The sequence below is a fragment of the Vipera berus genome (genome assembly GCF_964194415.1).
Source record: "Vipera berus genome assembly, chromosome: 5".
Classification (NCBI taxonomy): domain Eukaryota; kingdom Metazoa; phylum Chordata; class Lepidosauria; order Squamata; family Viperidae; genus Vipera; species Vipera berus.
Window position 1 is genome coordinate 63,257,189 of NC_138207.1, and position 16,587 is coordinate 63,273,775.

A 16,587-nucleotide genomic window follows, 5' to 3' on the forward strand; every position below is an offset into this window, starting at 1 on the left:
GAGAAAAAATCTTTACAGCATCGGACTTTCCTTTCACCACCAGACACATCCACAGCTGAGCGTCCTTTCGGCTTTGGCCCAGTCGCTTCATTCTTTCTGGTGCTACTGGTACTAGCCCTCTGCTCTTCCCCAGTTGCATATTGGATGCCTTCCGACCTGAGGGCCTCATCTTCCAGCGTCATATCGTTTTGCCTTTTGGTACTGTCCATGGGGTTTTCATGGCAAAGATACTGGAGTGGGTTGCCATTTCCTTCTCCAGTGGATCACGTTTTGTCAGAACTCTCTGCTATAACCTGTCCGTCTTGGGTGGCCCTGCACGGCATAGCTCATAGCTTCATTGAATTACACAAGCCCCTTCGCCACGACAAGGCAGTAATTCATGAAGGGGAAATAGCAAAATTAACCCAATAAAAATATAAAATATTTTATTTAAAAATAAAATATTTAAGCAGAATCAGACATTAAAAAATAAAACAGATTTGGCAGATTTAAGACCTATTTGCCTATTTGAAAATCAGCAGATATTTGCTATCATGGGGGTCAGGTGAGCTGTCACTTGACAGCTGTTAATTTGAATAAAACTTGTTGTCTACTCAGTTTTGGCAAGATTTTATTGCATCCTAACAGTTACTTGTCATGTTTTGTAAAAGCAATACAGGTAGTCCTCAACTTACAATAGTTTGTTTAGTGACCGTTTGAAGTTATAACGGCACTCAAAAAGTGATTTATGACCGTTTTTCATGCTTATGATTATTGCAGCACCCCCATGATCATGTGATCAAAATTCAGAAGCTTGGCAACTGACTCATATTTATGACGACTGCAGGTTCCTGGGATCATGTGATCACCTTTTGCAACCTTCTGACAAACAAAGTCAGTTCACACAGGTTCACATAAGAACCATGTTACTAACTTAACAATTGCAGTGATTTACTTCACAACTGTGGCAAGAAAATTTGTAAAATGGGGGAAAATTGATTTAACAAATGTCTCGCTTAGCAATAGAAATTTTGGGCTCTATTATGATCGTAGATTGAGGACTATCTGTGCATAAAATACCATCAGGATGTTATTCTTCTTGTAAGATACATACATAATTATCTGAAATACTTGAAAATGTTCATTTTTTCCATTTATATTTATTAAAAGCTGCAAATGTGGAATTGAACATTCTTTTCCTCACTTGAAAATAGAAATCTTTTTGCTTGTGTTTCAGAAATAGAGAATTTAGCAGATGGATGTCTTAATGGGACTATCAAATATTGTGTACATGTTATAGTACTACTGATGGGTCAGAACAGAATAACTGTAGTATATTTATTTGTCATATGCCTAAGAACAGTGACAAGTGTTTTTTCTGGGTATTTCCCTTTTTATTAGTATGAAAAAGAATGATTTTTTTACATATGAAAGTATCAGATAGTATACAGCTTTTCTGTTGGACTGAAATTAGGAATTCTACAGGTTCATATCTTAATATTCATATCTTGCTTCTTGTAATGTTGCATCTTTAAGAAGTCAATGTACTGATTTTTTTCATGAATGCATTTTTAGCTGACTCAGGTTTCTTTGATGTTTTGCTATGCAGTTTTCCATGATTGTTCTTGGCAAATGTAATAGTCAATTTTGCATTTATTTAATTTAGTATATGAAAAATATATGAGCAGAGTAGATTCTGCAGACTCCTTCCTTATAATAATCCCATTTTATGCCATATAGAGATATTAATTTTCTGACCTCAACCTGTGACCTGCTTAGTTTCTTGTTAAATTTTGCAGTTCCAAAAGGTGTTTCCTTTTGCTAGGTGGAATCTGGAACTAGATGTATTAATATAATTGTCTGTAATTTTTAATCCTTAATATTTACTACTTATAAAATCAAAAGGGAAACTGACTTCACCAGTTTCTTCAAACTGATTGCAGACGTTCATCTGGAAACATGGCCCAAAAGGTTCACTCAAAATCCTAGTAGTTTTATTTTTTAATAGTTGTATTCATTATAAAAATCTTTTGTAAGATAGGCAGCTTCATAGTCCTTTTTTAGTTGTGATAATGGAAGAAGCTAATGGCTTTGCAGCCAATAAAGCTATGCTGTTATTTTTGTAATATTTTAAATTGTGTACATTATGCCAACCACTCAAAAATTCTGAGAAGTTATGTAAAAGTTAGATTTAATGATTACAATAGGATAGTTTTGTCTGTTGTTTCCATTTTAGCGCTGAATTGATAATGTGGATAGGATATGAATCTAACAAAAAATAAAGTTGTATGTTGGGAAACTGCCAGCTAGGCTGGAAGGGGGAGTCAAGTGTAGGCTTAGCTTAGAATTCTTGTGCAGCCGCAAGAGGTATAAGTTAGATCTCCCCCAAGATCCTTTGGAGATTTATTTGGTCATTCTCAGTGGAAAGCAAGCAGTCTGGGGAGATTCTTGTAACTAAATAAAGAACAATAAAGTTGCTAGCTTTTGCTATTTATGAATGGCTCTGGTTGCTTGTACTTGACATTGTTGTTCTCGTAAATAATATATAAAGTGACAGTGTTCGCTTAATTTATAAAGAAAAATAATTCAATCCATTTTTATGTACAGTGATACTTGAAAATTTATGAACCCAATTGAATTTCAGTATTTCTGCATAAATATGATCTAAATCATGGTTTATTGTCCACAAAAATCCTAAAACTAGATAGGTGTTTTTGCTATGCACATCTATGTAGCTTTGGATCATTTTTCTCAGTAAATAAATGGACAAGTATAATGTTCTGACTTATTTGTTTAATTGGCTTCTCTTTATCTAGTTTTAGGACTTGTGTGGAGGAAAAAAAATCACATTTTAGGTTATATTTAGAGCTAAATATTGAAAATTCATTGGGATTCTCCAACTTTTATGCACTATTGTATCTAATCAATGTTTCATTTATAATATCAATATAGAATAGAATAAATGGAAAAAATATTTATATCTGACCAACATTTAAAAGAAGAGAGTATTACAAGACATCAAACATAAAGCCATATAAAATAACAAAACCGTATTTATACAGAAAATTCTGAAGCAATTAGTCGTATAAAGTAGGTACCAGATGAATTCCACATTTGAAATGTTAAAAATGTAGAAACCTTACTGCAAATACCTAAATACTTATTGTGCATGAGAAAAATAACTTCCTGGTCAGAAGAGCAATTTAAGATTTCTAACAATTGGTGTTATGAGTGCTTTCCTCCACTTATTGTATAAATGTTTTCTGGCAGTACAGGTGTTTCTACTTCTATACCAGATCATATTATAAGTATGATTTTTTTAATAGTCCATACTGGTATTGTTTACCCTTATAGATAATTCACTGATTTAGTTCAAAGTGAGGCTTCTTCTGTATGAAATGTTGACAAAGTATCTGGGAATGGAGGGGGAGGGCATTACTGAGTTTTAATGGAAATGGGAAACTCTGGTTCTACCTGTTTGGGAGATCTAGATCCCAGATCGTCTACTGAAGGGTAATTTATGTCTTCACACAGTAAGACCAGCTAATGCTAGAAAAGAAAACCTGCTGTAAGCCAGAGTAATATTTGTCTTCTTAGTGAATTTTATTTATTTATTTATTTTATTTTTAATTCCATTTATATCCCGCCCTTCTCCGAAGACTCAGGGCGGCTTACAAGCTTAGCAGTAGCCTTCATTCTATGTATATGCCTGCTTATTAGGGTTTTCACACACACCCCAAGCGGCATTATTACAAAGTCAGCTTAATTGCCCCCAACAATCTGGGTCCTCATTTTACCTACCTCGGAAGGATGGAAGGCTGAGTCAACCTTGAGCCTGGTGGGATGCGAACCTGCACTAATTGCCGGCAGCTGGTGTTACTTAAGGAGGCATTAGCCCACTGCTCCACCAATCTTCTTATGGAAGATTCAGACCTATCTAGTAAGATGAGGTGGGCCAAAGACATTTCCCCCAAACTAGTTTCAACTCGTATCTGACGTGACAGAGCTTCAATAGACTCCTAAGGAGATGCAGCCTAATTCCAGTCAGATAAGGGAGTTAAGGATGGAATAAAGGACCCCTGATTTATAATCTTTAAAAATGTGGATTGGATAACCTCTAATCTAAAAACTTCGTTAGAAATTCATAACCAGGCACCATGTAACATTGAGCCAGCACTTTAGCCTTAAATAATTTGACAGTTGCTGTACAGAGCTATGTGAAATATATATTTTATAATTGCAAAAGATGCTGTTTGGGCTCTTATATAAAGGTCCTTTACTTGATTGATCCTGTGAGTTGATGATTGAAAGTGGATGCCTGTACATTTAAAGGTTATGATGACTCAATAGATCTACTTGTTAACCTTCTGGATAATTGGGGACTTGAAATCCTTTCTGGAAAATGTTAAGATTTTTCTTCTTCAAGAAATTGATCTCAGCCTGTTCGCTATGTCAGTAGTAAGATGCTTTGAGGCCACCTACACAGGCTTCAAGGCATCCACTTGACAAAGAGAAGAATAGGAACAGGGCAGTGGGTAAGAGAGAAATTCTGGTTTAGCAAACAGAATTTTTGAATTTCACCCTATAATTAATATATAGATTATACAACAATGGGGCTAAAATTGTATTATAGAAAAAGATCTCCTTTGTATATTGGTGTCTGAATGTAATGGTTTTTGCCAATTTAAGAAAACAAAAAATCAATGTGGTAGTTAATTTCTTCAGAATTTGTCATATGTATAAGAGTAAAAGGGCACCTTTAGATTTATGAAAGCAACACAAGGACCACCTTTGAGAAAGTTATGGTATTTTTTGGCTAGATAATATAATATTCTGTACTGGTCCATGGTTGAATAATCAGGCCCAAACCCTGCATGCTCTGGGGCTAAGACCCTTTTGCATCCAGTCAAGATGTGTATTAATACAAATCCTAGACGTATAATTTACTAATTATGATTACCGTACTTAAGAGCCAGGGCAGCAATTTGTTGATTCAGTGTTGTCCCCTTTTCTATAATATCAGAAGAATGATCAAATTAAACCACCCTTTTAGTATCAGGAAAGAGTTACTTATGGTGGTGAAGCGAAGGGTTGGCACAGACATATGTCAGGTGAGCCTGGATTTTAGGATTTCTGGTGTAACTGTCTCTGCTAGAAGGCTTGCTATTTTTGCTTTTTTTCTGAACTTCTGTAACTTCTGGGAGCCATTCACAAAGGGGATCATCTGGTAACAAAGATGGAAGGATCCCCTCCTAAAGCTACATTGAATAAATGGCAGAATTGTACATACTAAGAATCATCAAAGATTAAATTAGTTTTGTAAGCTGTTATATTGAAGATTGGAAGATGAGGTGTGAGAACAGGCAGTCGTCATCTTCATTTGTCATGTGTTTTGTATATACTGCAGAATAATGTGAAGTTTGCAAGCCAGAAGTTAAAATAATTGAATTGACATCAGCAATTTAATTATTTATTTTATATTTCTCCTCTTCAGTCTTATAGTGGCTAATGATAATAAAATACATCAAGTAAAATAAAATCAGAATTACGATTAAAATAGACAGAAAGCAATTAAAATACAATTAAAACTTATCAGTAAAAATAAATCTCAACCAAACTTGGCCAATGAATCTGTTTAAACACAAATAGCTTGCATTAATAAATATAATTTCTTGAGGGAAAGAGAGTGCTAGCCTCATCTTTTAAGTAGTAAGGGCCTCCAGATCTGGAGGTATTATGATAATGTTCTTCCCTCTTCATCTCCCTAAATATCCACTTGAAATTGTCAGATGAAAAACTTAAAATCCAGAGAGAATAATGTGTGAGAGTAAGTGGTCTTACTCGGAAGATGGTTGTATTCAGAACTGGATATTGAACACAAATAATATCAAATCACTATTCATTTATTTACATTTATTGATGTAATAGAGTAACAGAGGATGTGTATCCAGAAAAAATAATACAGGACAGAACAAATTCTTACAGGACTCAAAAACAACCTCCTCCAAGATCTGGGAGAATAGCCAGGTTTTCAGTGCCTTTCAGAACATCTTGCTCCCTAAAAATGTTGCCATCAGTACTTCAGCTGCAACATTTTGGGCCATCTGAAGTTTATGAAGGTTGAATAGTAGGCTACAATTGTTTAAATGGAAAATAAGTATGTAATTCAGAATAATGGTCCTTACAACATATTTTGTGGTGTCTGAAAAACTCAGTGATCTATCTGATTTTATTTTTTTTAAATTGTTTTAGTTTGCAAAATATTAGCCCCAAGTCATAGCCTATATTTCCATGGACCGCAAAAGCATTCTTAAATTTTTTTAAAATGAGTTTATAAATGTTTTGTGATTGGCCATACCCATCTTAACGACCATTTTTTCAGATGTGCCCACTAGACCCCAGATGTTGAGAATCTCTGAAGTAAAATGTTTGACAAGATTGGTTTTCCAGTAATTAGTTTGGTTGATCCACTGATGTCATTTATGTTCATGCCCTCTGTATTGTCCAAAAGATTTAGAAACAGCCTCTAGTTTGTTGACGCTGTAATTTCCAACATGAAACATGATCTTTGAACAGTTTCTTTGTATTTGGATGGAAAGGCACAATAGAGTTAATCATTATTATAGTAATGAAATCAGTAAAGCCCAGATGCCAGGTGGAAGCAACTAAACTCTAAAAGAAATGATAATCCGGTGACAATCATCTCAGCATTTCCATTTTCAACCTACCTTCAGAAAAGATTGGAGCCTTCATAAAAGATTTCCTCTGGATCTCATCCCAGATACTATGGAAGAGATACTATGGCTAATCATAATCAGACATTCCTGAATCACTCAGAGAGCATAATATTTTTGTTTAGGTTTTAGTGTAGATTGTTCAGCGACATGACCAAAGCAGTTTTTGTTCTTTAACCAACCTGAAACTAGATTCAAATGATCTAGAAAACTGACATTGTCCAAAAATCCTTGGAGAAAAATTTCTGGTGCACAGTTCAGTACTTTGCTTGGCTAAGTAGTTCCTGTTTGTGTACATAAACACAAATATGTATCTATGGGTCCTTCATTCTTCTTTGTAAAATTGCATTCTATTCTAGATAATCCCTTCTTTAACCAAACCACCAAACCTATAATGAGTTGCGTCTCCAGGATGCAAATGGAGTATGAAGTTAAGGAAGTTACTTTCCTCTAACAAATAATTATATGATTTGAATAGGCATTTGAGGCAGATAAAAGAGTGAATTGGTTTGTTCCCTGCTTCCAATTTTACCTTTACTATTTCTAACCATAACTACAGTATGTGCAATTCTTCAGTATACTTGCTTCTGTACATCTTTTGGTATTGGACAGAATTTATATGTGCTGCATGTTAACTGGTTGCAATTCTATACATTTCAAAAAGGATCATATTCTTTAACAGAAGACTGAAATAACCCAATCAGACACATAGTGTGATTTACATGCCAATAAAAATATTATTCTAGTTAGTTGTAGAGGCAGATTGCTGAAATAGGAGACTTATAAAGGTTTTGAACTGTTAAATCTCTCTAATGAATTTGTTCAGTTCAATTGGCCATGGATTGTGCAAGACCTATCATCCTATGTAAGAAGTTTCATATTGTCTGAAATATAATATGTAATCCAGTGATCCAATATAAAAACAGCAGGGGGAGATAGGAATCTTTGCTGGAAAAGGTAAAGATTAGAAGGAAAGAAGGATTAACAGTGTTTCTTTGTTATTTTTCCATATTTCAGGTGTCTTTTTCAGCTTAGGTTTGACTTCAGTAACTGTGAGTAACATGTAATTTAGGTTTGTATTGGATTATTTTGAAAGTGATGTTTGAATTATTTGTGAAATAGATTTTCACACTCTTTAGTGACTGGTTTCCCACAGTTTCTGAGAGTGCCTTAGCGTTCAAGGAAGTAGGTATATAAATGGAAAAAAAATAGGACAAGAAATGTGTGCCGTACTTAATCTGCTTTATTTCATGAGGATAAAAACAAATTTCCGTATTCTTGTTTGTGCCTTGTCCAGCATTTTTGTGCCAGTTTTCTCTACCACTCATCTCTGTTATTCCAGCAGGAATTCATTTTACTGTGAATATAATCCATAATTGGTTATAAGAAAAGGGAGTTTTATTTGGATAGTTTTGGAGTCAGATGTTTCTTGAAGCAAATCTTTTTTTTAGCAAATACTACGTGTGTTTTAGTTGTCCACTTTGTTGTGTTTCTTGGGTTTCAGATGTATAGTGAGTTGTGGTTCAAGAGTAAATTGTATGGGTTTTTAAGTTAGCATTCCAGCCTGAATGAAGATGTTAAATTGCTGTTCTTTAGAAGATTACTTTTTCTCTTTTGGCATTTATGCCAAACAGAGATGGTTTTTAAAATGGATTGTATATCTCTACACAACTCTATATATGTTTTACAAGGAACTACTATATTGAAATTTGTTTCATTTTTCTGCAATCTAGCAATTAAGTGCAAAATGAAATAGCTGAACATTCAAGCCTATATGGTAACAAGAAGAGAAACAAAAGATCACCTTTTCTCCACTTTTTTTGAACCTGTGGATTCTCACTTGGTAGTCCTATTCAGAGTGACTTGGACCTTTTTAGGTAATGATAAATGGGGCTAAATGTCTTCCATCCTGTTGGATGACTTTGCAAGTTTCTTTGCAAGTGGAATTGCTCATATCATTTTTATTTGGACATCAGTTGGGTAAAATTGATTATGGTGAGCAGAACAGCATCTGGTGCTACAATCTGAGCTTCCCTTTAGCTTGGGAAACTGAATAGGAAGGAACTGAATAGGGTTTTCTTTAGTATATGGACTCTGCCAGCTGCAGGATAGGGAAAAAAATAGGGGCATTTGCCACCAAAATTTTCACTGTGGATGTCTGTTAGTAAATAACTTGGGACTACATTGATAATACATTGGCGAAGAACTTTGTTATAGTTCACTAACAAATAAAGAGGTCATCTTCTGTTAGGTTCATACTCTGTTAAATAGACAATTTTAAAACACAATTTTAATTGTTTTAACTTAAGCAATTAAAAGAGAGCCTTTTAGACAACCTAAAATGTATAAGTGCCCTTGATATGGATAACATATGTGCTTCCCACAATGTTTTAGAAATAATACTACTAACCTGACACAAAACAGCTGCACGTAGTTTTCCACTTGAGCTTTACTTCCGTGTTCTTCCAGTGGCCTGACTGAAGTATTTCTGCCATTGTCTGAATAAGTTCAAATATATGCAAACTTTCTGGGTGCTCTGTTCTTATGATTGCTCCCTCCCTTGTCCATGCTGTGAAGCCATTAATTAACAATCTTTAGTAAATTATATTTTGTTTAGGTTCTTAGCTAGTGCTGAATGTGGTATCTATACGTTTTTTTTATTGAGAACCTGTGGGAAAAGACACTTAAGTAAAGATTAGTATTGGTTTTTCAAAATCTGCAAATCCAACACTCTTAAAAATATTTATAATACTTACTAAGGCAAAGTATGATTGTTCAGTTGCAAAAAAAGGTGAATTTTGATAGTCAGCTTCTTCAACATTCTATTATATATGTTAGGATTTTAGGATTCATATCATCTGCTCCCATTAAGGTATTTTTTTCATAAAGAATTTGCTCATTTCTTATTGTCTCTCTTGTCCATTTTGGCACTTAGTCCAATTTACTTTTATTTCTCTTTCAGATTACTATAATACTAGAGTAGAACTTCTCTCCAGCAGTTACTTTATTTTGTGGGAAGAGAAGATTCTCATTTCCCTTGAACCAGAATTTTTGATTTCTTGAAGTCTATTCCCATTAAAAAAATGAACAAGACTTAAAAAAATAACCTACATAAAGATCAAATTTATTCTTTCTTTAAACAGTTTACTATACTCTTGGAATCTTGGGGACTGTATTAAAATGAATCTGTAATAAAATCCACTCATTTACTGTCTTATTCATAACTTAGCACTTCTCAAAGAGTTAATCAAGAAGTATCTTCCATTCGTAAGTCATTGCTTAAATAGCATTTTTTTCTTAGTTTTTCCTCAGTCTTGACATTTTGTTTTTATGGATGCATGTACTGACTGGATGCATCCTTTGTGAGACAAAGCTATGACAAGTTGATATCTTTTTCCAGGTAATGCATCACTTTTGTATCAGTCGGCTTCTTGTAATACAGGATGGTTGTTTTTCTAAACTCATATTTTGAAATGGCATATTTTTATACCTTCAGTCAATATGTAGTACTAAGACATGTGACCTTTATTTTAGAATCATTGAGTTAGAATGGAACATGTCAGCTTTTAAATCTAACCTCATGCTCAGTAATCTAAATCCCTGATATTTAGCTGTCGTGTCTGTTGCTAAATCTTTATTTTTGCAGAGGAGAATTCAGGAAAGTGGCAATTTTCTTATTGTGATCTAGTTGTTTCCGACAAGATTAGGACTTTGAAGTTCCATCGCCATTTAATCATTAAATTCAGTATGTAATCTTGGACACGTCAGATGCTTATTCCAATATAAGTCCATCAAAATGTTGAGAGGGCGAAATGGAGGGCAATTTGTATTTTGGAATACAAATAGGAGGGGAAAAAACCTCTCAAAAGGTTGTATCCTGTGATTGACAAGAATTCAGTAAATTATATGGCATCATGGTCAACTTAGCCATATTCAAGCTATATGCAGGCGGTTGTGAAATCTCCCTAGGCAAGTTGATACAGGATTTCATATTAACTCATTTAAATAAGTATGATGAGGGTTGGATAATCCAGCAGAGTGCTTCTAAAGTCAATTTCAAATACTTTCTTAGTTGACATATTGTTAGTGCAGGCAGATTTGTTATTAAGAAACAATTTTTAATACATGATGTTTAAGTTCTTTTCACAGTAGTCATGTAGTATGTATAAGTGGATTTATTCTTAAACTATCATGTTTAGATGAAATTGAAACACACACAAATTGCAAAGAGGCAGTTTGCATTCTGTCTCCTAGAGAGGTATCAAATGACCTACACTTTCAGAGACAATGTAGGGAAAAAATCTTATTGCAGCACTGTGTGCATATTATCTGTTATCAGTGAAGCTTTCATTTAATTACAACTACATTTACTCCCCTAAACAGGATTCTGAGAATCTGAAAATAAAATTCTAATTAGAAATTTTAAAAAATAAAAAATAAAATTTCTGATACATTTTCCATGTCTGCAGGGGTAGTAGAAGGCGATCTAGCTGCTATTGAAGCTTATAAATCATCGGGAGGAGATATTGCACGGCAGCTTACTGCAGATGAAGTACGCTTGTTAAATCGGCCTTCTGCTTTTGATGTGGGATACACGCTAGTTCACCTTGCAATACGTTTTCAGAGACAAGATATGTTAGCAGTTCTGCTTACAGAGGTGAGTTTTCATTACTGCTCATTAGTTAATTCACTGGACTAAATGAATCTGGGTGCCAGTATTGGTTAAAAGTTCAGAGTGAGCTCCTTAAAAAATTAGACTAAAAATTAGACAATTTTCTTTGATTAGCACAATTTTTCACTTAATTTGTAATATAGCTTATTTTCTGAATCAGAAAAAGTGCTGATCTTTTGTGACTAATTTTCTTCTACATGGAGCTAATGGGAACTCTAATGCACTCTAGGGAAGTGGAAATTCTTTGCAAGGGATGAAGGAAGGCAAAAAAATGAAGTAAACAGTTACTTTTTAAGCAGCAGCCTGGGTCTAAAAAGAGATGCTTTGAATGTGCTTTTCTATGTTTTAAAGAAAAAAAATCTCTCAGAAGGATTTGTGCAGACCATGTAATAACACTGTAGAAAACACATATCTCTCAGTATTGTGCTATTTGGGAACTCTGGGAAACAAAAAGTTTTCTTAGATGCCTTAATATTAGGCGTGCTCCCAAAATGTGGTCACATGACCACTGGAGGGATGGAAGTGACATCTTATGATGGCAAAAAGTGCTTATACAGCCCTTCAGGGCCCGTCATAATTTTAAATGGTCTTTAAGAGACCAGTCGTAAATTGAGGACTACCTGTGTACCTATTTGGGCCAAGTAAGGCTGACACAGATAATTCTATTTATTTCTAGTGTAGTCCATCATTTAATCACTGTTCAGCATTGTCTCTCAAAGTAGTGTTTAAGCATTATTAAAAAATCAAAATTTTATTATCTCGTAGAACACAATAGCGATTCTCAAATTTTGGCATAACTATGACTTTCAAATCAAATTAATTTGTGAGACTATCACCACCAAATGAATGAAATAAATGGTTTTTGTGATATTAGGGCTTGGTAAAAATAATTAATTTTTAATTTATATATCACAAAAGTTTTCAAACTTTATGGTATAATTTCCTGTTATGGGCTTTTGCAATCAAACAGAAGAAAGCTCAGATAAATTAATTTCTTCAAACAGAAAAAAGCTCAGATAAATTATATATATATATTATTTCCAGAGTGGAGATTTGAGCATAAATTTTATTAAATTTATTTGCTGCCCATCTTGTATTGAAACAACTCTGGGAGGCTTACAGCACTAAAACATTAAAATCCTAAAAGATAAATATTTCTAAAACAATAAAAATGGAAATCACAACTGAAATATAGTTAAAAAATGAGGGAAGAGGGGAGGAGTAGGTGGGATTGTCTCTTAATTGTTCTTACCTAAATACTTCAAATAATGTATCTTGTTGATTCTTGTTTCTGAGTTGATTGAAAAGTGTCTGTAGAAATAGAAATCTCATGATGTATGTTTTTGTATATGTAATACTTTTATCTTTTAAAGCAAATAAAGTAATTAAATATCATCTTACAGGTGTCCCAGCATGCAGCTAAGTGCATTCCTGCTATGGTGTGCCCAGAGCTTACTGAACAAATCCGGCGTGAAATTGCTGCATCTCTTCATCAACGGAAGGGAGATTTTGCTTGCTATTTCCTAACTGACCTTGTTACGTTTACGTTACCTGCTGGTAATTACGAGATGCTATTAATTTGTACTTTAACTGGTTTAAAGAGTGTATAAAAGTGCCAACTTCTGATTTTTTTCTGTGAGTGTTATGGTAGAACTTTCATTAACCATTCTTTCATGTGAAGATACCAAACAAGGTTAATTAATACCATTTATAATAGAATTTAGAATTTCTTTGGTGATCTTTTAATGTTTGATTAGAATTATTAGTAAATAGATTATGCAAGTGTTACAATCTGTTTCAAATTCTGATACCTGTTGGGATAATATCTGAAATATCTATGCTTTGTTATTGGCTGATGAATATGGATAGTCTTTGACTTATAAACATTCATTTAATAACAGTTTGAGCTTACAATGAGTTTGGAAAAAGTGACTTTTGACCTGAATTGCACTTAGGATCTTTGTATCAATCTGCAGTCATTTGATTGCAATTTGGAAATTTGTCAAATGGCTTGCATTTACAACCATGTGCAACACACTGTAATTTGTGACCAAATGCCCAGTGGGGAAACAGGATTTGGTTAATGAATATGTGATTTGCTTAACAATTGCAGTGATTTGCTTAATGATTGCTGTAAAAATTATTGTAAAATAGAGTCCTACCACAATGACTCGTGATGGAAGCTCTGGTTCCAATTGTGATTGTAAGAACTACCTGTTGTAAGGACTACTGCTGCATGACAAAGGATTTTTGTGATTGTGTAATCAGTGCAGGTTCAGATTTTCTTTGAAAGAAATTTCAGTTGTGACTGAAATTGGTGAGATAGTGGAATAGGAAACTATTGATGTACCATATGATTTATATAATGAAGTAGATGTAGTTTGGATATGCAAATAACATCCTGAAGGAAACTAGAGTTTAATCTGCCCAGTGATTAATAATTGTAATTGTAAGGTGCCATGCGCACGCGCGCGCGCACACACACACACACACACACACACACACACACACGACTTATATGTGTATTCTCCTCTTTTGTCACTATTTATTTCCATCCCCCCCTTTGATTATTTTTTAAAACAATTGCTGTGGTTTTTAGGTTGTAAGCTTTGAACAGAAACTGACTGCTACAAAGATAGTTTTATTATTCTTATCTTGAAACAAAGCAAATGAATAAAAAATCTCAAATTATTAAAATAGAATTAGTATTCTAAGTCCCAAGTGCTATATTTATCACATTTGCACCATTTGTTGCTGCATTTTCACTGTAGCTACACAAAACCTAGCTATTGTGTTAACATTACCACAATGGGAGTCTAAAAGAACAAAATGTGTGTAATATATTACTATCTTTTCTGGAAGATGTCACCAAACAGTAGCATGTTAAAATTGCAGGAAAGACCACCTTGGACAGGTCGGCAGTTTCCTTCCATTAATGGGAATTGGGTAAGTCCTTCCTGTAATAGAACGGATTGGAGTACCTTGTGCCTAACTTTTAAAAAACATCTTTCAAAACTTTGGGAAGGTTAAAATGTATAAATAGCCATGTTCCTTTTGCTATCAGGACTTTTCTGTTCCTGGATAGGACGATAGCTTCAGTTTGGTATTCAGTATTATCCAGTCTTTGAAGGGCTGTCAAAAGCCTATTCAGAGCGGGATGATGGAAGCAAATCTGTGTGACTTATTACTGTTTAAATTTTAACTATTTGTGTGTTCTCTTTGACTATATTCTTTCAACTACAGGTAGCTCTCAATTTACAACAGTTCGTGTAGTGACCTTTTGAAGTTACACTGGCACTGAAAAAAGTGACTTATGACCGTTCTTCACACTTACAACTGTTGCAGCATGCCCAGGGTCATGTGATCAAAATTCAGATGCTTGGCAGCTGACTCATATTTATGATGGCTGAGGTTATATGACCATCCTGGGGTTATATGACCATCTTTTGCAACCTTGTAACAAGCAAAATCAATAGGGAAGCCAGATTCCCCATTGTGTTACTAGCTTAACAGCTACAGCTACTTAACAAAGGTGGCAAGAAAAGTCACAAAGTGGGGCAAAATTCACTTAACAAATGTTTCACTTAGCAACATAAATTTTGGGCTTAATTATGCTCGTAAATTGAGGACTATCTGTACCAGTTTCTTATCTATTCACATTATATAATACCTCTCTCATCCACATTCAGCAATCATTCTGTATAATTTCCCCCCTCATTCACAACCTGTTTCTCTTCATTCTTATCAAGCTCCCTTTTTAAACTCATAATTTCTTTAACTGTACATATTTTTGGTATATTGTAATTCGTTTTCACTCTGTCACATGTAGCTTCCAGATCTTCTTTCCATACATTGACATTCTGTTAATTTTATTGGAAGATGAATACAGGTGGTTCTTGCTTAACAATAGTAATTGGGACCAGAATTTCCATCACTAAGCAGTGCACTCATAAAGCACAATGTCATGCGATCACACTGCTTAGTGACAGCAATTCTGGCAGTCTACAATTGTCATTTTTAAGCAAGGTCTGCAGGGATTCTGATCAGGATTTCTGACTTCCTGCTGGCTTTCCCATTGATTTTGCTTGTGGGAAGATTGCAAATCACACTGTATGACTTCTGGAGCCGTGTGATGGCCAGAATTTCAGAGACTGGTTGTAACTGAAACATGAATGGAAGTTTGTTAAATAAGGATCACCTGTTTTCACATGCAGGGTCCTCTCCTCTCCTCTCCTCTCCCCTCCCCTCCCCAAATCCTTCACATCAATCAATGGTCCTATGAAAATAAAGGTACCCTCCGTAGCTTTGTCAACCTAGGAGTCACACAACAGTGTTTAATAAGACAAAAATAATAGATTAGGCTATCACTTCTACTCATATTCATGTTACTTGCAGCATTCCTTGCTTATGGTAGGGGCATAATTCCAGTCAATTCTCAGTCACTGAAAGTGGACCTATCAGTAAAAGGTTAACTTGACCTTTTTGAGATGGAAAGCAGGGCTTAGTCTTACATCTAGGGAGGAAATCCCTCCTCATTTGTCTTAGTTTTGCCCAGATTTTCCTTGGGCTAGCTATTGACAAGGCTGAGGGGGGAAAAAAGTTCCCAGCCAGTGTTACCTATATTCCATGTAGCATTATCAATTAGTGTGGATTTATTTGGTCAGTTTTCTGCAAATGCAACCAGAGCCCAAAACATTTAAATTAAAAGAAAACAATATATATCCAAGAAAGGGGAATATAACCATCTGAAAGATCAACCCCATAAAACGAAAAAGAACAAAAGGATTAAAAAAACAAAAACCTCCCAAAGAGGTTTAACCACCATCCTAACCATCCCAGGTTATGTGTCTGCCTCTCTCCCATTGTTTCAACTTGGCACAACTGGATCTAGCAGAGAGGCCGTGCTCTGGGTCCCTTCTATTAAACAATGTCATCTTTTGGACTTGAGTGTCATACCTTTTCTGTGGCAGGTCTTGTTCTATAGAACACCAATCCCTAGACCAGAGACCGGTTACGTGGAGAGAGTTTTTCCGCAGACTGGTGTGTGGTTTTGTGTGCTGCCTGCATCCCGTGGAAGCGGCTTTGCTTGTTTCTGTGGACCGGTTGCTGGCATGCCACAGCTTGGTACTGGTCCATGGACCGGGGGTTGGGGAACCATGTTAGTCCTACATAAGACTCTGAAGAATTGGCCGTTTTCCCAGG

At 34.9% G+C, this 16,587-nt stretch overlaps 1 protein-coding gene across 2 annotated transcripts in view; it reads left to right on the plus strand.

The window, feature by feature from the left end:
* The window catches only part of ZRANB1 (zinc finger RANBP2-type containing 1), a 56,323-nt gene that overhangs the window by 23,813 nt on the left and 15,923 nt on the right, over positions 1-16,587 (plus strand). For both annotated transcript variants that reach the window (XM_081329552.1, XM_081329553.1), the window contains exons 4-5: positions 11,183-11,370; positions 12,789-12,942. In XM_081329552.1, coding sequence (XP_081185678.1) covers positions 11,183-11,370; positions 12,789-12,942 — 342 coding nt within the window. The remainder of the gene's footprint in view (positions 1-11,182; positions 11,371-12,788; positions 12,943-16,587) is intronic.